The sequence below is a fragment of the Staurois parvus genome, unplaced genomic scaffold (genome assembly GCF_062004578.1).
Source record: "Staurois parvus isolate SC_StPar_1 unplaced genomic scaffold, SC_StPar_1.0 ptg001787l, whole genome shotgun sequence".
NCBI classification, from domain to species: Eukaryota; Metazoa; Chordata; class Amphibia; order Anura; family Ranidae; genus Staurois; species Staurois parvus.
In genome coordinates this window covers 1065866-1093863 of record NW_028319583.1, presented here as the reverse complement: position 1 = coordinate 1093863, position 27998 = coordinate 1065866, and the positions used below count along the sequence as shown (strand labels likewise).

At 41.9% G+C, this 27998-nt stretch overlaps 1 protein-coding gene across 1 annotated transcript; it reads right to left on the bottom strand.

Moving 5' to 3' along the window:
- Positions 1 to 15: 15 nt before the first annotated feature.
- Positions 16 to 27998, bottom strand: PIRT (phosphoinositide interacting regulator of transient receptor potential channels). The gene is made up of 2 exons (XM_089663846.1): positions 27634 to 27998; positions 16 to 1351 (listed from the first exon to the last, which is right to left on the bottom strand). The coding sequence occupies exons 1-2, from the start codon at positions 27796 to 27798 to the stop codon at positions 908 to 910; spliced, it is 609 nt and encodes a 202-aa protein (XP_089519972.1). The 5' UTR covers positions 27799 to 27998; the 3' UTR covers positions 16 to 907.

Here is a 27998-nt window from a genome sequence, read left to right as displayed (position 1 = left end):
ATAGCTCCCCCAATCCACGCTTAATAAGGTTTATTTTTTTAAAAAGACACACTTTTGAATATTCACGATTACAATAAAGTATATTTTGTAACATTTCATCCACTGCGGAACTTACATCAGTACAGAATTAAGAAAAAAGCATGTTAAAAGTTTTGATAGTAAAAAAAATACTTGAATTCCTATACAGGTATATATTCTCTTTTAGCAGATATAGTATCATTTCCTTTGCAAATCGTTGTGCATAAAATTAATTTAAATTATAACTTGTCATGCAAGTTTCCAGAGGTTCTGCCCGATCCATCTGTCACTGTCTGCTTAGAGAACAGGCCACACCCACGTATAGGACCGCATCATTGGGTGGGAAGGTTTTCCAGAAAGTATAAAAAGAAAAGCAAAACTCCTGAAGATAAGTTGAGCTAGGACAAGGGATGCAGGTAAAAAAATAAGGTCAGTCATATTTTCCTTCGGTCCTTGTAGACAAGCCTTTCCATGTTTAGGGAATTATGGGAAATAGTTCATGGGTAAAAGCCATGATGGTTCAACAGCTTTAACTTCTTGTAGGATAGTCATATGGCTAGAAAAGCACCAGCTCCATGCCTTCAAGATGGGGATTATGCAAACCAAAGAGTGATCATGCATTTCTTCATTTGGCATTGGCGACACCTAAATTAGTCTTTTACTCTTATTAGTGAAGACCATCTCTTGCTATGGTGGCCTGGAAGCACATTGCTCCTTTTCACCATCATTTCCCATCTGTCCCATTATGTCATGTGAAAACATTAAAGACCATTTACTTTCTTGGCAATATTCTTACAGTTATGAGATCCAAGACTCGATGAGTCCACCAAGCAAGTAGCTTCGGAACATTTTCGAATGGCAACTCCTGTGGCCAGACCTCTGAATAGTCTCAAAAGTGAAAGAAAAACTGACGTGAATTGTTGAAAAGCCGTGAAGCTGACCTTTGTTTCCTTTTCTTCCTGATGATGGGCACCCATACCAAACCAACAACTAAAACCATCAGTCCAATGGAGAGAGCCACAGGTCCAAAGTTCTTGGAGACCGGCGCATATGAATAGACAAAGTTCATTGTGGTCATTATGATCCCCAAAAGGAAGACCGATCCCCCAATGGACATAATAATGATTGGTTTTTGGTAAGTGTCCCAGGCACTTCGGTGTACGGTGTTCCACAAAGACTCGCTTCTTGATGAACTGTACAAGGTGCTTTCAGTCCTGCTGGTGACCAGGTCCTTGGATTCAGAAGAAGATATGTCTGCGATGCTGTACTCGCTGAGGGCGATATGTTCTGGTGATTTTTCCATGGTGCTGTTCTTTAAGTCAGCGACTAGTATCTGAAAAACACAAAGGGCAGATGGATACTAATTTTGTATTTTGTTGTGTCTAGTATCTCAAACCTTAGTTGGTTGTGTACTACCATTTCTCCCAAACCAACTCACTGATTCATCTTTTTTACACTCTACTTTTTTCTGAACGTCAAACTTCACCCAAGGTCCTCCGTGGGTAAATAGTAACCATGAATGATGATCAACCTTTTTGGATAGCATGTTATCCCCATAAATAGCTGCTCTCACCAATATCAAAAGAATCAATACTACCTTTCTGAACCAGAACAAGTCCAAACCCACAATGAAACCTATCCAATAAAAGCCCGAAGAGCCATTGTAACAGTTTCAGATGAGATTTGACAATCAATTCTCAAACAACAGAAAAGGTGGACAGTTCCATCTGCTCCATGGAAGGATTACACTCAACAGTCCCCTATCAAATAGTGACCACCTGGAAATTTCTTTTTTCTTCATAGAACCTTCACTGTGTGTACACCCGACCCAAAGCAGACAAGATAACTATGGTATGGCTAGCAACACATGATACAGGTTTCTTGCCACCTCGATGAGATGTATGCCCAGGGGCGGACTGACCATTTGGAAACTCTGGCACTGCCCAAGGTCAGTAGGGGGCCCCATGAGATGCCCCTGGTACCTTTTTCATAGGCTTTTTTGAGTTTGGGTAAGGACACAGGGGCCCCATGATCCCCTATTGCCCAGGGGCCCCATGAGTTGTCAGTCCACCTCTGTATATGCCTTATTAGGTCCACCCATGGGGAAAAAAAAAGTAGAGTGTTGAGAGAAAATTCTTTGTTCCAGTATGTAAGAGCATTTCACCAATCAGCATCTAATGTTCTAAGATACCTCCAATAGTTTCTGAGATTATAGACGGACCATTTGCCGAGAGATCAAAGTGAAAAATATCTGGATTCTGGAATGTGACTAATGGGTCATCACAGAGTGAGAGTGATTAACCCAGAGTGACCAACCATTTAATGCCTCGTATGTTTAGAGCCAAGCTTGGAGATATTTCAGAGAAAGCATCGCCACGTGTGCTGGACGTGGGATTAACTGACTTTTGTGTTCTGCCAAGATAGCAAGAACTCGGAGACAATGTATAATTGCGTGATTTGGCTCCACAAATAGACATTTTGGAAGCACAGAACAATAGCGTCATGATTATTGCCAGATCAGCCTTTACTGTAAACCTGCTCCAACGCTGGCACCATGGCAATTAACGATTAAAGTGTATGTAAGCCATACATTTATTTTTCAGTATGTTTGGCATCATGCCTCACTGTATATAGTATTCTTGAGCACAATTTTTGTTATCAATCTGTTGCAAAATTTCTTGTCTGGATCTCTGGTCATTAATAGCATTTCTTTTTACAAACTGACAACTGTAAGCCACTGCCTCCCAAATAGTAGCAGTTGTGTCAGCCTGCCACGTGTCCCCTATAGGTAACTGTTGGTGAGTAGCAGTAAGTGGATTTAAACATGTTTGGGGCAAACACAGATCTATACTCAGGGCAAAAGTTTACACAAAATTAAAAAAAAAAGGGGGGGGGCAGGCTTGGTAGACTGCTTTGGTCTTTCTCTGCCACCATTGTTTTCTGTAAGGAGCCCAAAGCATACTGAAAGGCACTCAAGCGGCAGGCTGACAATGCAACTGCTATTTATGAGGCAGTGGCTTAGAGTTGTCCGCCAGCAGCAGGAAGTGCTGTTACTGTCAGGATCTACAGGTAGGAAACTTTGTTTAAGGAAACTGAATACAGTGAGGCATGATGCCAAACATACTGAAAAACAGATTTAAGGTTTGCTTACACTTAAGCCTCCCTTTTTATTTAAATTCAATTTGATACAGCCAAACTGGGCTCTCCCAACACATTATGACAGAAATTGGACCGATTGTCCCAGTATCGGGTCTTTAAAATGGACCTTTACTCAAAAAGAAAAGTGCAGCTCAATTTCTCCCTTCCCCAGCTTTGAACACATTTCCACCTCTATTTTCAGGGAGTGGGTTTTGGTCTTTTTTTTTTTTCTTTTTATTGATGGTCACCCTCCACCACTTCTTCAATCCTTGCCTAAGCGAGAGTGATGATGTGCACTCGCCCACATCCCCCACCACTTTCAGGACCAGTCTGTCTGCACTGCCATGCCTCCTGCATGCTGAGTGGGGATCCATTAGGGAGTCACAGCTGTCCCTCCAATCCAAGATGGCGACACCAGAAGGTCGAAGCATGGAAGACAGCTCCGGACTCCATAGACTGGAAAATAGCTGTTTCCTAAAAGCCAACAGCTACTGTATTGGTAGCTGTTGACTTTTTAACTTTTTATAAGCCAAGTGAAGTTCCTCCTTTTAGCTATCCACTGTGCCCAAATGGACATGTCTTTGGTCAACTACAACGTACCCGTGAGCTGCCCCAAAAACTGAATCGATTAATACGTTGTGAAGACCTTGTGTAATGTGAACTCGAAACCTTTGGGATGCTGCTGTCCCCTTTCTGTGCGATACTCCACAGTAGTAGATATGTGTAATCGTGGTGTAGCGCAATCTCAACCTTACAAATGTGAACTATACTGTTGCTAGATATGTTAATACCACAACCTCAGTGCTACCACATAAATCAATCCATATATGCATACAAGACCATAGAAAATTATCACATCAATAACATGCATGCATAGTGTGTAAACGGATATGTCCACCCACTGCTCTATGAGTGCCAATAATAAAAAAAAAAGTAAAGAAGTAGTGATAACTGGTGTCCATTCCAAATGAGAATGGTCAACTTGCTTGAAGAAATGGTGCAACAATCCTTATTTTCCAAAAAACTCCACCACTGTAATGCAAAATGAACACTGTGCTCCTCCACACTTATGAAATGGCCTTCCAATAAGACCCATACTTTCATATAGGTCAAACTCTATAGAAAACAGGTTTCCCACGGGCTATGTCCTGCTGTCTCTTCACTCAGGAATTCTTTCCGTGATTACTTTAGATGTTCTTGGCAAATGCCATACATGTTCCAAAAAATATCAAAGAGAAGTAAAAATATAATTTTAATGATAAGAAATGCCATTCACATTTTGCAAGATCCTTGGAATACATTTTTTTTTCATTACAGTGGTGGAGTTTTTGGGAAAATAAGGACTGTTGCAACATTTCTTCGAGCAAGTTGACCATTCTCATTTGGTGTGGACACTATTTATCGCTACTTGTTTACTATTTGTTTATTATTGGCACTCGTACAGCAGTGGGTGCACATATCCAGTTATATGCTTGAGGTTACATAGTTAATCTGGATGAAAGACAAAAGTCCATCCAGTTCATTAAAAAAAAAAGTTATAAACCTACACCCACAGTTGATCCAGAGGAAGGCAAAAAAATCCAGCAAAGCACGATCCAATTTGCTCCTGCAGGGAAAGAAATTCCTTCCTGATCCCCCGAGAGGCAATCGGATATTCCCTGGATCAACTTTACCTATAAATGTTATATCCAGTTATATTCTGTGTATCCAAGAAAGAATCCAGGACTTTTTTAAAGCAATCCACTGAGCTGGCCACAACCAACTCTTGAGCGAGTCTATTCCACATTTTCACAGCTCTTACTGTGAAGAAACCTTTCTGTATATGGAGATTAAATCTCTTTTCCTCCAGACGTAAAGAGTGCCCCCTTGTCCTCTGTGATGACCTCAGGAGGAATAACTCTACACCGAGTTCACTATATGAACCACTGATGTATTTATACATGGAGATCATATCCCCCCTTATGTATTATACATGGAGATCATATCCCCCCTTATGTATTATACATGGAGATCATATCCCCCCTTATGTATTATACATGGAGATCATATCCCCCTTATGTATTATACATGGAGATCATATCCCCCCTTATGTATTATACATGGAGATCATATCCCCCTTATGTATTATACATGGAGATCATATCCCCCCTTATGTATTATACATGGAGATCATATCCCCCCTTATGTATTATACATGGAGATCATATCCCCCCTATGTATTATACATGGAGTTCATATCCCCCCTTATGTATTATACATGCAGTTCATATCCCCCCTTATGTATTATACATGGAGATCATATCCCCCCTTATGTATTATACATGGAGTTCATATCCCCCCTTATGTATTATACATGCAGTTCATATCCCCCCTTATGTATTATACATGGAGATCATATCCCCTCCTTATGTATTATACATGGAGATCACATCCCCCCCTTATGTATTATACATGGAGATCACATCCCCCCTTATGTATTATACATGGTGATCATATCCCCCCTTATGTATTATACATGGAGATCATATCCCCCCTTATGTATTATACATGGAGATCATATCTCCCCTTATGTATTATACATGGAGATCATATCCCCTCCTTATGTATTATACATGGAGATCATATCTCCCCTTATGTATTATACATGGAGATCATATCCCCTCCTTATGTATTATACATGGAGATCATATCCCCCCTTATGTATTATACATGGAGATCATATCCCCTCCTTATGTATTATACATGGAGATCATATCCCCTCCTTATGTATTATACATGGTGATCATATCCCCCCTTATGTATTATACATGGTGATCATATTCCCCCTTATGTATTATACATGATGATCATATCCCCCCTTATGTATTATACATGATGATCATATCCCCCCCTTATGTATTATACATGGAGATCATATCCCCCTTATGTATTATACATGGAGATCATATCCCCTCCTTATGTATTATACATGGAGATCATATCCCCCCCTTATGTATTATACATGGAGATCATATCCCCCCCTTATGTATTATACATGGAGATCATATCCCCCCCTTATGTATTATACCTGTAGCTCATACCCCCCCTTATGTATTATACATGTAGCTCATATCCCCCTTATGTATTATACATGGAGATCATATCCCCCCTTATGTATTATACATGGTGATCATATCCCCCCTTATGTATTATACATGGAGATCATATCCCCCCTTATGTATTATACATGGAGATCATATTCCCCTTATGTATTATACATGGAGATCATATCCCCCCTTATGTATTATACATGATGATCATATCTCCCCTTATGTATTATACATGATGATCATATCCCCCCCTTATGTATTATACATGAAGATCATACCCCCCTTATGTATTATACATGGTGATCATATCCCCCCCTTATGTATTATACATGGAGATCATATCCCCCCCTTATGTATTATACATGGAGATCATATCCCCCCTTATGTATTATACATGGAGATCATATCCCCCCTTATGTATTATACATGGAGATCATACCCCCCTTATGTATTATACATGGAGATCATACCCCCCCTTATGTATTATACATGGTGATGATCATATCTCCCCTTATGTATTATACATGGAGATCATATCCCCCCTTATGTATTATACATGGTGATCATATCTCCCCCTTATGTATTATACATGGAGATCATATCCCCCCCTTATGTATTATACATGGAGATCATATCCCCCTTATGTATTATACATGGAGATCACATTCCCCCCTTATGTATTATACATGGAGATCACATCCCCCCTTATGTATTATACATGGTGATCATATCCCCCCTTATGTATTATACATGGAGATCATATCCCCCCTTATGTATTATACATGGAGATCATATCCCCCCTTATGTATTATACATGGTGATCATATCCCCCCTTATGTATTATACATGGAGATCATATCCCCCCTTATGTATTATACATGGAGATCATATCCCCTCCTTATGTATTATACATGGAGATTATATCCCCCCTTATGTATTATACATGGAGATCATACCCCCCTTATGTATTATACATGGAGATCATACCCCCCCTTATGTATTATACATGGTGATGATCATATCTCCCCCTTATGTATTATACATGGAGATCATACCCCCCCTTATGTATTATACATGGAGATCATATCCCCCCTTATGTATTATACATGGTGATCATATCTCCCCCTTATGTATTATACATGGAGATCATATCCCCCCCTTATGTATTATACATGGAGATCATATCCCCCCCTTATGTATTATACATGGAGATCATATCCCCCTTATGTATTATACATGGAGTTCATATCCCCCCTTATGTATTATACATGCAGTTCATATCCCCCCTTATGTATTATACATGGAGATCATATCCCCTCCTTATGTATTATACATGGAGATCACATCCCCCCCCTTATGTATTATACATGGAGATCACATCCCCCCTTATGTATTATACATGGTGATCATATCCCCCCTTATGTATTATACATGGAGATCATATCCCCCCTTATGTATTATACATGGTGATCATATCCCCCCTTATGTATTATACATGGAGATCATATCCCCTCCTTATGTATTATACATGGTGATCATATCCCCCCTTATGTATTATACATGGTGATCATATTCCCCCTTATGTATTATACATGATGATCATATCCCCCCTTATGTATTATACATGATGATCATATCCCCCCCCCTTATGTATTATACATGGAGATCATATCCCCTCCTTATGTATTATACATGGAGATCATATCCCCCCCTTAAGTATTATACATGGAGATCATATCCCCCCCTTATGTATTATACATGGAGATCATATCCCCCCCTTATGTATTATACCTGTAGCTCATACCCCCCCTTATGTATTATACATGTAGCTCATATCCCCCTTATGTATTATACATGGAGATCATATCCCCCCCTTATGTATTATACATGGAGATCATATCCCCCCTTATGTATTATACATGGTGATCATATCCCCCCTTATGTATTATACATGGAGATCATATCCCCCCTTATGTATTATACATGGAGATCATATTCCCCTTATGTATTATACATGGAGATCATATCCCCCCCTTATGTATTATACATGAAGATCATATCTCCCCTTATGTATTATACATGATGATCATATCCCCCCCTTATGTATTATACATGAAGATCATACCCCCCTTATGTATTATACATGGAGATCATACCCCCCCTTATGTATTCTACATGGAGATCATACCCCCCTTATGTATTATACATGGAGATCATATCCCCCTTATGTATTATACACGGAGATCATATCCCCCCTTATGTATTATACATGGAGATCATATCCCCCCCTTATGTATTATACATGGAGATCATATCCCCCCCTTATGTATTATACATGGAGATCATATCCCCCCCTTATGTATTATACATGGAGATCATATCCCCCCCTTATGTATTATACATGGAGATCATATGCCCCCTTATGTATTATACATGGTGATCATATCCCCCCCTTATGTATTATACATGGAGATCATATCCCCCCCTTATGTATTATACATGGAGATCATATCCCCCCTTATGTATTATACATGGAGATCATACCCCCCTTATGTATTATACATGGAGATCATACCCCCCTTATGTATTATACATGGAGATCATACCCCCCCTTATGTATTATACATGGTGATGATCATATCTCCCCCTTATGTATTATACATGGAGATCATATCCCCCCTTATGTATTATACATGGTGATCATATCTCCCCCTTATGTATTATACATGGAGATCATATCCCCCCCTTATGTATTATACATGGAGATCATATCCCCCTTATGTATTATACATGGAGATCACATCCCCCCCTTATGTATTATACATGGAGATCACATCCCCCCTTATGTATTATACATGGTGATCATATCCCCCCTTATGTATTATACATGGAGATCATATCCCCCCTTATGTATTATACATGGAGATCATATCCCCCCTTATGTATTATACATGGAGATCATATCCCCCCTTGTGTATTATACATGGTGATCATATCCCCCCTTATGTATTATACATGGAGATCATATCCCCCCTTATGTATTATACATGGAGATCATATCCCCTCCTTATGTATTATACATGGAGATCATATCCCCCCTTATGTATTATACATGGAGATCATACCCCCCTTATGTATTATACATGGAGATCATACCCCCCCTTATGTATTATACATGGAGATCATACCCCCCCTTATGTATTATACATGGAGATCATATCCCCCCTTATGTATTATACATGGTGATCATATCTCCCCCTTACGTATTATACATGGAGATCATATCCCCCCCTTATGTATTATACATGGAGATCATATCCCCCCCTTATGTATTATACATGGAGATCATATCCCCCTTATGTATTATACATGGAGATCATATCCCCCCCCTTATGTATTATACATGGAGATCATATCCCCCCCTTATGTATTATACATGGAGATCATATCCCCCCCTTATGTATTATACATGGAGATCATATCCCCCCTTATGTATTATACATGGTGATCATATCCCCCCTTATGTATTATACATGGAGATCATATCCCCCTTATGTATTATACATGGAGATCATATCCCCCTTATGTATTATACATGGAGATCATATCCCCCCTTAATCTCCTCTTCTCTGTAGAGAATACATTCAGTTCCTCTAATCTTTCCTCATAGTTGATCTCCTCCATGCCTCGTATCAGTTTGGTTGCCCTTCTCTGTACTTTCTCCAGTTCCCCAATGTTCTTTTTGTGAATTAGAGCCCAAAACTGAACTTTGTAGCATTAACACATCTAGCAACGGTATAGTTCACATTTGTAAGAGACAATCTGAACATTTCCCATTGGGCACTAAAGGAAATTTTTATGAGCCAGAGAAATAGCAAGTCCTGCTTGCCATGTTGGCTACTGTGATCTATAGCTTTTTGGTAACACATTTGCCACAAGGGTAAAGCTATGCTTTTTGTTGTTGAGACTGTTTGAAATTTTTATTCTTATTTACTAAATATGATATCCTGAATAAAAAAATCATCCAGACCTTCTATATAGCAAAGGGAATTTCATAAAGCCCTGGAAGTTCAGCAATCGATGTTGAGTTTTCTTTTCTTGGTCATTACTGAGCTAAACAAGTCCGGGGATGGAAAACTAAAAATCCAGACGTGTTACCAGGACCCGGTATAAGCAATAATGGGATCAGGGTTTTACACCTGCAATGTAGAGGATTTTTTTGGGCTTTTTTATTGCTGCTATAACCTCAGCTGATTGACCCAACAGGATGTAGCAGAATCCATCTTGGTCAGTGTGAACAGCTGCATCTATAAGTGGTGACAGTTGGGTATGGGTTAGGTATGGGTCAATGTCACAGCTGGCCTGGGCATCAGAAGGTCACTTTGAAGCTTCAGCTGCCACTTGAGCACAAGTAGGATGTGGGGTGCTGGGACTTGGCAGGTCCTGAATGCAGTCTGTACTGAGGTGGGCAGCTATCCTCCCCACTCTCGTGGTAGGGGGTTGGTGTAGAAACACATTGGGGGGCAGTTTAATCCACCGTTGAGTGATGTTGGTCTGGTGATGTGCTGCCGTACCTTAAAGTGTTACTAAACCCAGTCTGTAGATGCAGTAATGCATGTTTGTTATACTCACTGTGGAACCTAAGGGGTCAATCCTCTGCATTGTGTAAAAATGCTGTTCGATCTTGCCTTCTCTGATCCTCCCCTTCATCCAGTGTCCCCCTTTTATCTCTTGATAATACATATTGTGTGGAGACACTCTGCACATGCTCAGTTTGGTGTGCATTGCAAGAGAGTTTGTTTTTTTTTTCCCTTGGGAGAGTGCATGTCATCCACATAGGGCCAATCAGCACTGTCCAGACAGAGGGTCAGGGATCCTGCAGCCTCCTAGAGCAGAAGAAAACTCCTCCTACAAGTTTTAACCAGTGCTTGGCTGGACACTGATAGAAGTCACAAGATTGCTCTAATTGCTGATGACAAAAGTTTATATTTACTAAAATAATTGCACTTTCATGTTCTGTCTATTGTGGGAGGTCAGATATAGTGAATCCAGGGTCCGGGGAGAGCGGATATAGTGAATCCAGGGTCCTGGGAGAGCGGATATAGTGAATGCAGGGTCCGGGGAGAGTGGATATAGTGAATGCAGGGTCCGGGGAGACCGGATATAGTGAATGCAGGGTCCTGGGAGACCGGATATAGTGAATGCAGGGTCCTGGGAGAGCGGATATAGTGAATGCAGAGTCCGGGGAGACCGGATATAGTGAATGCAGGGTCCAGGGAGACCGGTTATAGTGAATGCAGGGTCCGGGGAGACTGAATATTGTGGATGCAGAGTCCGAGGAGACCAGATATTGTGGATGCAGAGTCCGGGGAGACCAGATATAGTGAATGCAGGGTCCAGGGAGACCGGATATAGTGAATGCAGGGTCCAGGAAGACCGGATATAGTGAATGCAGGGTCCAGGAAGACCGGATATAGTGAATGCAGGGTCCAGGAAGACCGGATATAGTGAATGTAGGGTCCTGGGAGACCGGATATAGTGAATGCAGGGTCCAGGGAGACCGAATATAGTGAATGTAGGGTCCAGGAACACCGGATATAGTGAATGCAGGGTCCTGGGAGACCAGATATAGTGAATGCAGGGTCCGGGGAGACCGGATATAGTGAATGCGGGGTCCGGGGAGACCGGATATAGTGAATGCGGGGTCCGGGGAGACCGGATATAGTGAATTCAGGGCCCGGGGAGACCGGATATAGTGAATGCGGGGTCCGGGGAGACCGGATATAGTGAATTCGGGGCCCAGGGAGACCGGATATAGTGAATGCGGGGGCCGGGGAGACCGGATATAGTGAATGCGGGGGCCGGGGAGACCGGATATAGTGAATGCGGGGTCCGGGGAGACCGGATATAGTGAATGTAGGGTCCGGAGAGACCAGATATAGTGAATGCAGGGCCCGGGGAGACCGGATATAGTGAATGCAGGGTCCGGGGAGACCGGATATAGTGAATGCAGGGTCTGGGAGACCAGATATAGTGAATGTAGGGTTCGGGGAGACCGGATATAGTGAATGCAGGGTCTGGGGAGACCGGATATAGTGAATTCAGGGCCCGGGGAGACCGGATATAGTGAATTCAGGGCCCGGGGAGACCGGATATAGTGAATGCAGGGCTCGGGGAGAGCGGATATAGTGGATGCAGGGTCCAGGGAGACCGGATATAGTGAATGCAGGGTGCGGGGAGACTGGATATAGTGAATGCAGGGTCCGGGGAGACCGGATATAGTGAATGCAGGGTCCTGGGTTTAGTTACATTTTAAAGGAGGGGATTCCTCCAGGTGAACCTGCTCTCTGTTTCTGCATTGCTGAATATGTCCCATATTTTGGAAACTCCATTTTTGGTTCAGGAACCACACCTATTTCAGATGCTTATGGCACCAGTGTTGTTGCACATGCTTTCAAAGGTTCTAAAACTTCTGTTTTTCATGTTGCTGAAACCATGAACCGTGCATCAGGGGGTGCTGCTAAGCCAGGAGGCTCTCCTGCATTTATATCACACAGCCATGTCCTGCAGATTACACTGGGAAACTGCGGCTCTCCCTGTGTAACCAGCAGACCTCCGCTCCACTATCAGTGTGATAGACATCCCCTCTGTATCAGAAGCACTGTGTGCTCTCCTGTGAACAGAGTACAGCATCTTCCTGTCACAGAGCTCCAATGATTACACAGGGAGATCCATATTTTCCCATGTAAAATACAAAATTTAAAAAAGGACATTTTCAGACTGGGAAGTAGTGAAATCATGGCAGGAGAGTCATTAGCCGCTGACAGTATTACATCTATATCTTTAATAAATTAACTACTTTTTTTTTTCTTCTTTTTTTTTTTCTAGTATTTAACCACCGAAAAAGGTTTTACTCCTTTTGTGACCAAGGCATTTTTTTTGCTATTCAGCACTGCACTACTTTAGTATAAGTAATGGTTGCAGCGCTTAAAACTGAAAATAACCACAGACAATGCATATAATGTCAACATGCATAAAAGTGACTTATAATAAAGTGCTGATGAATAAATGATGTGACTCAATGTGTTATATAATGCCTGTCACGGTATGTGACATGTGCATAAAGTGCAAAAAACCAATAATCAACACTTATAATCAGGGGTGGACTGACCATTTGGAAACTGGGGCACTGCCAGAGTGCCCGAGGTCAGTAGGGGGCCCCATGAGATGCCCCTGGTACCTTTTTCATAGGTTTTTTTGAATTTGGGCAAGGACACAGGGGCCCCATGATCCCCTATTGCCTGGGGGCCCCATGAGTTGTCAGTCCGCCCCTGCTTATAATAAATATCCGTGCCACTGTGTCGTGACAAAATGTGCATATAAAGTGATATATGAATCATATAGTCCAAAATTAACGTGAAGAAAATCCCAATATGTAAAGTGCATGGAAGATCACAGGGATTTCCGACAACTGGTGGTCTAATCCAGTAGGTGATGGTGTATCCAAACTGATAAAGATTGCGCACTCACCAGATGCGCAGTCAATATGCGCATTTAAGAGATAACACTCTCAATGATAAGCTGGAAGTTCCTCTGAAATGTGGTCTGGTAAATGTACTGCGGGTAGGGCGGAAACTTGTTCTGATTGTTCTCAAGTCTATGAGTTTCTTAAAGTGGACTGTCAAGTCTGCATAGATAAATTCCTGACATGTCACAAAATACAGTAACATTCTCATTTTTCTAAAAAGCTACACCTTTTATCATTGAAAAAATCTGTGCTTGAGCTTAAGTCAGTGATTTTGCCTAGGGTGAGATGAGGTCATGAGTCTGCTGCAGGCAGAGGGAAGCTTTTCCTCAGTCGCCTCTCACCCAGTGATCAGACTGCAACATTGTAACTTTGTAGTAAGCAATGGGTGGGAGGCTGCAGCAGGGGCTAATCCGTGTCAGGCATTTGTGAACACATGATTTTGTCATCTCTCAGCCGGCATCTCAGTCCAGGAAGTAGATTTAGATGATGGCTGAACAAAGATAGCTCCATTCTTCTGAAGAGAAAAGCAGATGGCGGCATGGTCAGGGGGAGTTCTGTGATCTTTGTGAGAGGTAATAAATAACCAGAAGTGTTGCATTGACACATTACTGAGCATGCTGCACCTAACATGATAAATATAACAGGTCCACTTTAAGACACACATGTATGGGGCAATGAGACTACTGCCAGAGATGCATTTCCGGGTTTTTGAAGAGAAAATATTCATAGCTATGTAATAGTTTAATTATTTCTTTCCCATCTAGGAAAATCAGGGTATAGATTCTCCTGATTGTCAGCAGCTGGGCAACTCAAACATTTCTTATATTGGACATTTCTGAAACATGAGGCTGCTAGAGGCCCATGAGGTTGACCTGCTAATGGCCACCTTTAGCAGTAACAGTGATTCAAAGAAAGTTAAATTGCAGAGAGACAAGAGGATGAACTGATTGTCTCCATTTCCAGTAACATCCGCCCTCCCCGGTAATAATGGTGTCTCTCCTGGGTGAGGAGATAATGCGTGAACGGGTTGTAAATTATTCACAAGCGCCTCAGTGGTAACAACTTCTACATGTCCGACTGATCTCATCTGTGTTCACTGTAGGGAGGCCTGTTCTGTGCCAGGGCTAAGGGAGGCATGGTTGATTAGAGAGGTGCATTGTGGGTATTTTGTCAAGTGCATGGTGTGTAAAAGTCATGTCCGCTTTAGGTTTAATGGGTTTTTCACAAGCCAAAATATTCTGGTAGGTGAATTATCTTCCTCCCAGTGTGGGCCTAGTGTATGTAGGATTATGGTTACATAGTTAGTCTGGCTGAAAAAAGACAAAAGTCCATCCAGTGCAACCATAAGAAATAAATAATAATAAAAAAAAAGTTATCCTACACCCACAGCTGATCCAGAGGAAGGCAAATAACCCAGCAAAGCACGATTCAATTTGCTCCTGCAGGGAAAAAATTCCTTCCTGATCCTCCGAGAGGCAATCGGATATTCCCTGGATCAACTTTACCTATAAATGTTATATCCAGTTATATTCTGTGTATCCAAGAAAGAATCCAGGACTTTCCTACAGCAATCCACTGAGCTGGCCACAACCAACTCTTGAGGGAGTCTATTCCACATTCTCACAGCTCTTACTGTGAAGAAACCTTTCCGTGTTTGGAGATTAAATCTCTTTTCCTCCAGACGTAAAGAGTGCCCCCTTGTCCTCAGGGGGAATAGCTCTACACCGAGTTCACTATATGAACCACTGATGTATTTATACATGGAGATCATATCCCCCTTATGTATTATACATGGAGATCATATCCCCCTTATGTATTATACATGGAGATCATATCCCCCCTTATGCATTACACATGGAGATCACATCCCCCTTATGTATTATACATGGAGATCATATCCCCCCTTATGTATTATACATGGAGATCATATCCCCCTTATGTATTATACATGGAGATCATATCCCCCCTTATGTATTATACATGGAGATCATATCCCCCCCTTATGTATTATACATGGAGATCATATCCCCCCTTATGTATTATACATGGAGATCATATCCCCCTTATGTATTATACATGGAGATCATATCCCCCCTTATGCATTACACATGGAGATCACATCCCCCTTATGTATTATACATGGAGATCATATCCCCCCCTTATGTATTATACATGGAGATCATATCCCCCCCTTATGTATTATACATGGAGATCATATCCCCCCCTTATGTATTATACATGGAGATCATATCCCCCCTTATGTACTATACATGGAGATCATATCCCCCCTTATGTACTATACATGGAGATTATATCCCCCCTTATGCATTATACATGGAGATCATATCCCCCCCTTATGTATTATACATGGTGATCATATCCCCCCTTATGCATTACACATGGAGATCACATCCCCCTTATGTATTATACATGGAGATCATATCCCCCCGTATGTATTATACATGGTGATCATATCCCCCCCTTATGTATTATACATGGAGATCATATCCCCCCTTATGTATTATACATGGAGATCATATCCCCCTTATGTATTATACATGGAGATCATATCCCCCCTTATGTATTATACATGGAGATCATATCCCCCCTTATGCATTACACATGGAGATCACATCCCCCTTATGTATTATACATGGAGATCATATCCCCCCCTTATGTATTATACATGGAGATCACATCCCCCCTTATGTATTATACATGGAGATCATATCCCCCCTTATGTATTATACATGGTGATCATATCCCCCTTATGTATTATACATGGAGATCATATCCCCCTTATGTATTATACATGGTGATCATATCCCCCCTTATGTATTATACATGGAGATCATATCCCCCTTATGTATTATACATGGTGATCATATCCCCCCTTATGTATTATAAATGGAGATCATATCCCCCCCTTATGTATTATACATGGTGATCATATCCCCCCCTTATGTATTATACATGGAGATCATATCCCCCCTTATGTATTATACATGGAGATCATATCCCCCCCTTACATATTATACATGGAGATCATATCCCCCCTTAATCTCCTCTTCTCAAGAGAGAATAAATTCAGTTCCTCTAATCTTTCCTCATAGCTGATCTCCTCCATGCCTCTTATCAGTTTGGTTGCCCTTCTCTGTTCTTTCTCCAGTTCCCCAATGTTCTTGGTGAAGTAACAAAGGCTGCCATTGACTCTGTGTACTCTGTAGAGGGCTGTCCCATGAAATGTGCTGCAATTTAGATTCTGGAAATAAATATTATTAGGTGGAAAGTTGGCTCTTCATAGGAGGAACATATGAGCATAAATAATAGAGGACACCTGAGAAACATTGTGGGACTTTAGAGGTACTAGAATCCAAACCATTATATTATTTATAAATCTAGCATTTCATTACATAGACAAATATATATATAATGAAGCTATGTGATATTGTCATTGTTGCATAATTGGCCTAACATAATACCTCCTATCCTTAACCCATCATCCAATCAGTGACCATATTCGTACATCAGCTCTTGGTTAGTAATCTCCAAAACATAAGGAACACACGATTGGAAGACTTGGCGAGCAAAACTCTACATGTTTCCTAGCTCTACTTCATGGGATATTAGGAGATCAACAATGTTATTTACATACTCTATATTAATCCACTCAATAGGTTCTAGTATCAACAAAAGGACATAAACCTCCAGCATGCAGAGAAAGACTTCAGGGACCATTAGAGCAGCATGTTGACTCAACAGGTTTGTCCACAAAGTCATAATATATTCACAGCCAAAGACTTTCAGAAGCATCCTTCCCCCAAGAAGCAAAGTGCTCCTCAGGGGAAAGATGCCCGATGGGGATTGTGGGTGACCAGCAGGAATGAGTGATTTGGATGTCATTGGTTGATTATGTCACAAGGGGGCGGGGCCACCAGTGACATCATCGGGTAGGCTCTGGGGTCTCTTGTTAAAAGGCGCTTCCACATCCCAAAAAGTCACCCCACCACCACCAATTGGGTCAGGGTTGTGGGGAAGAGGCCCTTGTTCTCATCAACATGGGGACAAGGTGCTTTGGGGGGAGCCCCCAAAGCACCCTCTATGTTAAGGGTATGGTTCAGTAGGAGGGGGTCGCTTGCTTGCCCCCCTTTCCTGGCCTGCTGACTTGCATGCTCGGAAAAGGGTCTGGTATAGATTTGGGGGGGACCTCATGCCAATTTTCTTTTTTTTGCATGAGGTTTCCCCCCAAAATCTATAATCTCTTGTTATGGATTGGGGGAGGGGGGAACCCCACGCTGTGTTTTTTTTTTTTTTTTTTTTCTTTCTTTAATGCCAGCTTTTCTCTTGCTTACATTCTGCTGTGAGTAGGGAATCCCGCTGACAGCAGATGAGTTATGGCAGGTGCCAGCTCCTTTACAATCAGCTATTCACTGGTTGTTAGGGATGCTGACAGGTGCCGGCTCCTTAACAACCAGCTAGTTCGTTAAATACAGCTCGGCTAGAATTTAATGAATTGACTTTTATACAGGTTTATTATTAGTGGTTTGGGGTCAACTTTAATCTATTTTGCAAAAGAATGTTTAATATGTGACAAAGGATTTCCAGAGCACTGTAGAGAGCAGAGCAGCCTGCTTTTGATGCTCACTCTAAATGAAATTTCAGATTTGCTGTTCTATAAGTTGGTGGTGTCTTTGTTTTACAGATGTTTAGAAGCTGAAATGTACAGTCAGGGCAGACACCTCCAACTAAAACAGCAAATCTTTTGGCGTGAGCATCAAAGCAGTCTGCTCTGCTCTTTACGGTGCTCTGGGAATCCTTTGTCACAAATTAAACATTCTTCTACAAAACAGATTAAAGTTGACCCCAAACCTTTTTCAGGTCTCAAGGAACCTTTACTAAAATCAGTTCACCAGGGGTCAATGTTGAAAATGCCTCAGTAAGACAAATGAAACCCTTATAGTGGTGGTAAGAATGCCATCCTTACGGATGGCTAAGATAATCAGTGTCATGCTGCTGACTCTGCCAAGTAGAGTTGGCTCTGGAACTATGCAGGCACCATCAGATGGAAGGTCAATCAGCCATGGCTAAGGAACCCCTAGAAAGTTCTGAAGGAACCTTCGGGTTCCATGGAATTGTGGTTGAAAATGGCTGCCTTGGGTGAAGCTTTAGTCTGTTTACAGATCTCAGAAGCTGAAATGTACAGTCATAGCAGAATAAAGCTTCACCTAAAGCCATTCTCAACCAGAGTTCCATGGAACGTTAGGGTTCCTTCAGAAGTTGCTAGGAGCTCTTTGAGCTGTGGCTGACTGACCTTCCATTTTCATGCGTTCCCATTTAAGTCTACGGGGCAAAACGTGCACTGCAGTGCACCAAGAATAGCACGTGCACCTTTTCAGAAAACACGCTGCAGCTGTGCTGCATTGATGAAAATGTTCACTATTGAAGATAATGGACCTTATATTGTCATGCAGCACGACAGCAAACACAGCGCATATGGGGCCTTAGGGTGACAACGCTGCTCCTCCATAGATACAATGCAGTTAGTGAGTGTTGCCACCCTAGGACAGGAAGTGTTTCACTGGCGGGAACACCAGGTGAAACTATAATAATATAATAAAATCCTAAATAGGGAAAACTAATGCAGCCACCACTTCTAAGGACTGGTAAGCTGCAATATAATACTTTTTTGTTCTGTGGTTTTGATGCACTTTTTTTTTTAAAGGCAAATTTCCATGTAAGGTTTCCTGCCCCTTAAAGCGGCAGCCAGACTGTTTGCAGAAGAAAATTTTACCTGCAAAAGTTTGAATGCAATCCGCAACGGAGTACAGAATAATATTTACAAGCAAGTGCTGAGTGTAGTGTACATAGTCAAATCGAATGGCTCTGTCTGTGTGCTGTTCATTCACCGCTGTGGGGAAGGAGTGGGGGTGGGCTTTAAAGGGACTCTCTCATGTTGTTCTCAAGAAGGGGGCTAGCTGTAGGATTAACATACATTTAGCAAGCTTCATCGGGCACTTGGCGAGCTTCATCAGGCACTTGGCGAGCTTCATCGGGCACTTGCCGAGCTTCATCAGGCACTTGGCGAGCTTCATCGGGCACTTGCCGAGCTTCATCGGGCACTTGGCGAGCTTCATCGGGCACTTGGCGAGCTTCATCGGGCACTTGGCGAGCTTCATCGGGCACTTGCCGAGCTTCATCGGGCACTTGGTGAGCTTCAGTAAGCATTTCGCAGAATCTAGGAGACTGCTGGGAGTTCAGATGCTTCACAAATGCTTACTAAATGCCTCCTGAAGCATACTTGAAGCGGTTCTTAGCCCTGTTTGAAAAACACACAGGCGTACCTCTGTTTACGAACGCCTCGGTTAACGTAATTTTCAGTTTACGAATGAGAATCCATTGAAAATGATGGCTCGGTTTACAAATTTTTTTTCACAATACGAACGGACTAATTGGTTTTCAATGCATTTACAAATTAATTTTTAATCATGTCCCTTTACAGTATTTATGCCTTTAAAGTGCACTTTATAAAGCGTTTTGAGCAGATAAAAGACTTTTTTTTTTTTAACTTTTTTCTGACCTCCGGAACGGATTAGTTGGTTTTCAATGCAATCCTATGGGAAACCGCATTTCGGTTTACAAATGTTTCACAATACGAAAAGTCCCGCAGAACGAATTAAATTTGTAAACCGAGGTATGCCTGTGAAATACTTTAGTTGCTGACTTTTAATAAAAGGACCTTTACATGTCCAGGGCTCCAGCGCTGTGCTCATCCAAACTGGTTCTTCACTGGTCTCCGGATTCCCGGGGCCCAGCACCACCATGTTTACTATGGGCAGAAGCCTGTGATTCCTTGGGGCGTCACAGACGGCTTCCCACTGTGCATGCAAGAAGGGTCCCGCAGCCTTCGGGAACCTGTCACGTGTCCTAGAAGGTTATGGTAATGTACAGCGCTGAGCGACCTATTGGCGCTTTATAAATACTGTATGATAATAATGTGTGGGGAGGGGAATTTCCGGTGGATCGCCACCATGATCTAATTGGAAGTAAGCTCTAACGAGCCGGGCTCTCTGTTTCCTCTTGTAGCAAATTGTATTGTAACTGTAATGTCCGCCTTCATTTTGTAAAGCGCTGAGCAAACTGTTGGCACTATATAAATCTTGTATAATGATAATAATTAAAAGTGGGTGTGGGTATCTGTCAAAACCAGGTACCTCCCCCCCCCCACACTCACAAAAAGAGTGCCAAAAACAAGAGGAGGACACAAAGCAGAACTTATCCTTTGGGGTTAAGTTCCGCTTTAGTCCCTACTGACTGTAGCTAGCATTTATAAAATTGCTTGCTATTCCTTATCCTACAGATCTATCAGCTCCAAGCTTTTGCCACCCCAAACGCGGGCATGAGCTGGCTTGAGAGGTGCCCATGAGGCTGCCGTTCCAGTCTGCGTCAGTCATCTCTAAAACCATCAAACAGATTCATTTCCGCCCATCAAAGAAAGCAATTACTGGGATGTGAGAACTGCAGAGGGTGAATCCAGATAGACATCCGTCTCTGGCACGGAGGATCCTCCGATAACCCCAAACAACTCCTGCTGGGGGGGCCTTATTGGCTCAGAGGAACAAAAGTGCTCGCTAATTAGTTTTATACAGAGAAATGTAATGTAGACTCGCTGAGCAGTCTGGGAGAGGAGAGTCTTCGTATCCACCTCTCAGAGATCCTCCGTGAAACGATAAAGTCAGGAGTTCCGAGTCTACGACCCTTTTATGGAGAGAGCTGGATGGGGGATTACTGTCAGTTCTCTGGCTGCCCCATATGAATTATATTTCTGCAAAGATCAATCCCTTCCATTCCAAGAATACTAAATGGGGAAAAAAAGATTAAAATACCCCAAATACACCATCACAAACAGTATTTTTAAAAGCAAATTTTGCCTGCGTAACTCCAATAGGTGAAATTAAAAGTTTTTGATAGTGAAATTGGTGAAATTTCACAACCAAATATATTTGGCAAAATTTGTAATTGCCATTCAGTCAATTTTGGTTGTTCATTCTGTTATATATAAAAGGCCATACCAGGTAAAATGGCACAAAATATATGCAAATGTTTCATACGTTTATATTAGTTGTGTATGTTAAAACTCAGCTCCAGGCACGAGCCAAAAATAGAGTTTAAATGCATATGCAACCCTTTTGGCGGAGGGGTGTTAAGCCAGTTCCCACAGTGGGTCTACTCTACAATGTTTCCAGTGGTGTAGAATCCAAAACTTCCAATGCTCCGGCTCTCTGCTCCTCAGACTACAGGCTGTGCCAGGGAACACCAATGAGGAGCCCCTAGCATTCTGTGGTCACAGGCCCAATCTGTCTGGGATTGCACCATTTGCATCCATAGTTTTCTCCCAAAAATATGGTCAAGTACCAGATACACATTTTGACTTGAACACCCCAATGTCAAGTGTTCCAGGAGGGGTGCTGCAGTACTCCTGAAACCAACGATTCTTCCATGTTTAGGGGGTGAGGCTGCAATCCAGCTCATCCCCAAAGGGGAAGTGAGAATACGATCTTGACTTTGTGGAGACTCTCATTCAAAGAAAACTCCAGGGGCTCCACCATGCTGAGGTTACATTCAACTTGATTTAGAATCAAAGAAGCTTCTAAGATAATCAGCAAAATGTCTACAACATCGTAGAACCAGTTAAGTTGATCTAGGTCAATGGGGAATATACATGATCTGTTCTCTTTTAACTGTCAAAGAATTTGTAATACTCTTCAGTCAACTCTGTTCTACAAACAGGTCGGTGACCCCCCCCCCCCCCCTTTTCGCTATATTTTTAACAAACCGAGTTTGGTAACCAAACTGTCCCCAGCCGGTGATTGGACAATTCCTTCTTCCACTCTATACTCACTCCCCCTACCCCACAAACCTAGACACTTTTCCCTCATTCCCACTTCCTCTCTTTCTTCTCTTCCCTATGTATTCTCTGTGATCCTCTCTAACACCCCCCACCATGACCGCCTACTTCACACTCCAGGTTCCTTATCACAATGGCACCCCCTCCTGCCTAGTTTGTTCTTGATGACCCATCTAGGCTTCCTTTTAATGCACCTTTTCATTCGTTCTTCCCCTCTAAACCCCCCCCCCCACTCTTCTACTTTCCTGCTTCCCCCTCTACTTCCATATATATTCTCTTTGATCCACTATAACAGGGGTCTCCAAACGTTCTAATCAAAGGACCAGTTTACTGTTCTTCAGACTTTACAGGAGCTGGACTGTAGCTAGTCAGTGGAAGTAAACCATGCCCTATCTTTGGTGTCAGTGAGAGGAATTGTGTCTCATCGTTGGTGTCATTGGGTGGGAGGACTCATGCCCCATCGTTGGTGTCACTGGGAGGAACTGTGCCTCATCATTGGTGTAATTGGTAGGAACCAGGAGCGGACTGACAATTTGGAAACTCTGGCACTGCCCGAGGGCCCGGGGTCAGTAGGGGGTCGCATGAGATGCCCCTGGTACCTTTATTCATAAGCTTTTTTGAGTTCGGGCAAGGACACAGGGGCCCCATGATCCCCTATTGCCCGGGGGCCCCATGAGCTGTCAGTCCGCCCCTGGTAGGAACTGTGCCCTTTTGTCAGTGTCAAAGGTTCACAGTTTGGAAACCACTGCTCCTATAACAATTACCCCTCTCCAGTCAACCCCCACACTCTTTCAACATGGCACTCACTTCTGCCTAGTTTTTTTCTTGATGACTCATCTAGGTACCCTGATCAGGAAGTGCACCTTTTTATTCCCTTCTACCCTTTGAATCGCCCTTCCATCCTCCCTCCCCCTTCTTCTGCAAATATTCTCTGTGAGCCTCTGTAACAACCCCTGTCTACCCTGACAGCACAGGTTCCTTTTCACCATGGAACCCCCTCCTGCCTAGTTTTGTTCTTGATGTCTCATCTAGGTACTCTGATCAAAAAGTTAACTTTTTATTTTTATCCTCCTCTCTGAACCCTTCTCTGCCCCCCCTTCCCCTTCTTTTTTCCCCACTTCCCCCTTCTCTTTCCATATATATTCTCTGGGATCCTTTATACCAACCCTCCACCCAATCTACCATAACACCCCATGTTCCTTTTCACCACACATCCTCTTCTTGCCTAGTTTGCTCTTGATAACTCACCTGGGTACCATCATCATGATATGCACCTTCAAGCATGCCATACATTCTCTATTGCTTGCCTTACTGCATACACCATACCTCCCATGCTTGCCAAATACATAACAAATTTTAAGAGTGCCCAACATAGTATCATATTCTACATTTCCCAGTTAGGCACCATTTGTAATATAAAAAAAGCAACATGTAAAAGCAGGGTTGGACCTAGTGGGACTGGCAGTCAAGCTAAGAGGCGCTCATGGAACAAGAGAAGCAGACCTGAGGATAAATCAGAAACAGCCCATTATGGGAATTCGATCTGCTAAAAATAATGCTGAAATTTGGATTTGGCTCAGGACATCTAAATTGATGACATTCAATCCTAACCTAACATCATTCAAATTCTGGACACCGTTCTGCTTCCCAGTACGTTCTCCAATTTGTAATCCTTTTATACTTTAGAATATTGACAAAATACAGAAAAAAAAGAGTTGTCGTAAAGAAACAAAAGTAACAATTACTTTTTCGACCGAAACTTAACAAGGATTCTCTGCTAAAAACTGGAACGATGGATCAGCTTCCTGTATAAACTGCTGACAATATTTACTGACTCGAAGATCAAACAAAAGAAATATGTCCAGAGGAATGCAAACCTCGCCTAATATATAGATTGCTATTATTGTCAATAGGTTATTCTACTGATTATCACATCTAGAAGGTGGAGTGAGGGGCTCTCTGCCTCCTCCAATGACCTTACCAACCGAAAATGTGCTATATGTGGGGAAACTATCATCCCTCATTATCGCAAGCTCATAAAACGACATATACATTTGTTAATTCCTCTTCTGTCTTTCGAGTTGCAAGTTATATAATCACTGTATAATAATATTATTATTAATACAATTTTGACATCTGTCAGATATTAATACTCAGCCCTTGTGATTTATTGCTGTTCATCCAGTGATAATTTAAGATTTGCAAATCTGGCTTTAGCAAATTGGTTCAAAGGGTTCCAAAATATCCTTTGCTATAGATACGGCCAGAGTTTTGCACTACTGTCTTATTTAAAAATAATAATATATTTTTTAATTATTTTATTAAATTGGTATTTAAAATTATTATTTTTATATTTATGAATTATGAATAATAAATTATTTTATTATTATTATCAATCTATAATTGTATTGTTTTTCCAAAGTAAACCAAGTTCCAGCACAAGCTGTCCTGAAACTGGTGGCAACTCAGAAGTACAGTGGAGCTAATTTTACTAAAGGAATGGAGACTGTTTACTTGGCTTGGTGCATAAGGCAAAGGTATATAGTCCCTGAATACCCAATTAATGTCAGAAAAATGATTTATAAAGTGGATTTTTCCTTGTATAAGATTGGATGATTGATGTGAACACAGCTTCACCTTATTTACTAAGCTAACTGATTGCTCACTTTGAAGAGTCGCTGCAACCTTTCTTAATCCTTCTACCCCTGAGGAACACTTAAAAGAAATTCAGGGTATCGGGGAACCCCTGATCATGATGATTATCAAAAAACAATATTATTATTTATTAAATATTAACAATATTATTGATGACATAATAATCCCACATTTCATAGAAAAACAACATAATCAGCAAGCTGTTAAAAGTTTTAAATAAATCAATAAAGAATTCAGCATACCTAGAATATTCGACAATTTATTTTACAATACTCTGTTGCTCTCTTCATCAATGATCGTCCTGACAATAAATAACAATGGCCAGAAAAGCAATGCAGAATGCGGAAATGTCCCCTTACTTAGAGGAGAAATTCCCCTCTACATATGGTGATCAATGTAGACAATAGGACATTAGAGTGTTAGCTCCTCTGCTGCAGATACTGATGTGACTTTGATCTCTGTACAGCAGTGCAGTATGTGTCAGAGCTACATAAAAGTATAATAATGATGTGGGACTGTGGGAATATTAGAGTGTAAGCTCTTCTGGTGCAAAGACTGTCTCAATGTTCTCTGTACAGCACTGCAGTATATGTCGGAGCTATATAAAAGTATAGAAATGGTGTGGGACTGTGGGGGGATATCAGATTGTATGCTCCTCTGGTGCAGAGACTGATGTGATTGTCTCAATGTTCTCTGTACAGCACTGCGGTATATGTCAGAGCTATATAAATGTATAATAATAATAGTGTATGACTGTGGTGGGACATTCAAGTGTAAGCTCCTCGGGTTCAGAGACTGATGTGAATAGCTCAGTGTTCTCTGTACAGCACTGCGGTATATGTCAGAGCTATATAAATGTATAATAATAATAGCGTGTGACTGTGGGGAGGTCTTAGAGTGTCAGCTCTTCTGCTGTGACTGGCTCAGTACTCTCTGGAACTTGTCATAGCTATTTAACTGTTGGATGATAATAATAGTGTGGGACTGTGGGGGGGAATATTCAAGTGTAAGCTCACCTGGTGCAGAGACTGATGTGACTGGTTCAGTGTTCTCTGTACAGCGCCGCAGCATATATCAGAGTTATATAAATGTATAATAATAATAGCGCGTGACTGTGATGGGAAATTAAAGTGTAAGCTCTTCTGGTGTAGAAACTCATGTGACTGGCTTTGAGTTCCCTGTACAGCACCATGATATATGTCAGAGCTATATAAATGTATAATAATAGTGTGTGACTGTGGTGGGACATTAGAGTGTAAGCTCTTCTGGTGCAGAGGCTGGTGTGGACAGCTCAGTGTTCTCTGTACAGCACTACAGTATATGTGAGAGCTATATAAATATATAATAGTGTAAGACTGTAGGGGGACAATAGAATGTAAGCTCCTCTGGTGCAGAGACTGATGTGACTGGCTCAGTGTCCTCTCTACAACACCATGGTATATGTCAGAGCTATATAAATGTATAATAATAATGTGTGGCTATTGTGGGCCATTAAAGTGTAAGCTCCTCTGGTGCAAATACTAATGGGAATCGCTGTACAGCACCATGGTATATGTCAGAGCTATATAAATGTATACTAATAATAGTGTGTGACTATAGTGGGCTATTAGAGTGTAAGCTCCTCTGGTGCAGATACTGATGTGACTCTTTGTACAGCACCATGGAATATGTCAGAGCTATATAAATGTATAATAATAGTGTGTGGCTATAGTGGGCCATTAGAGTGTAAGCTCCTCTGGTGCTATAGTGGGCCATTAGAGTGTAAGCTCCTCTGGTGCTATAGTGGGCCATTAGAGTGTAAGCTCCTCTGGTGCTATAGTGGCCATTAGAGTGTAAGCTCCTCTGGTGCTATAGTGGCCATTAGAGTGTAAGCTCCTCTGGTGCAGATACTTTTGTGACACTCTGTACAGCACCACAGTATATGTCAGAGATATATAAATGTATAATAATAGTGTGTGGCTATAGTGGGCCATTAGAGTGTAAGCTCCTCTGGTGCAGATACTTTTGTGACTCTCTGTACAGCACCACAGTGTATGTTGGAGCTATAGAACTGTTGAATAATGGTGGTATGATCATCCTCTTGGTGCGCAAACTGACGTGGCATTCATTCTTTCTATCTCCACCTATCATGTGGGAGATATAAAATGAATAATGTTAATCAATAATAATGTAACGATGGCAGAGATATTAGAGCGCAAGCTCCTTTGCGGACAGAATGATGCAAATGAGCCTGTCTGCGGAATATGTTGGCGCTTCACAAATAAAATGAAAAACTTTTGCGTTTCTGGCGTGCTACTCACATCGTCGGTGGGGCAGCTCCCATCGTAGCGCAGCAGCAGAAGTTTGGTGACGAGCGACCAGTGGAGCGCGCAGGTTGGGGGATCTCCTCCCTGCTCGCTGTAGATCCGGCTCACACTGTCGCAGCCGTACTGTCCGTCCTCTCCTGTCGAGGCTCTTGCCAGCATAATGGGCTGTTAATGCTTTTAACCCCTTCCTGGCCCTGACTGCGCTGTATGCAAATACTGGTCTTCCCAGCTGTCACATTAGGAGAGGGCCATTTCCGCTCAGTGCAGCTCCGGGAAGGGGGGATTATCCGGACGGATTCTGCAAAGTTTTGGACGCAGAGTTTGGACCGTCCAGCCGGCAGTTCAGGCGTGAATCCAGC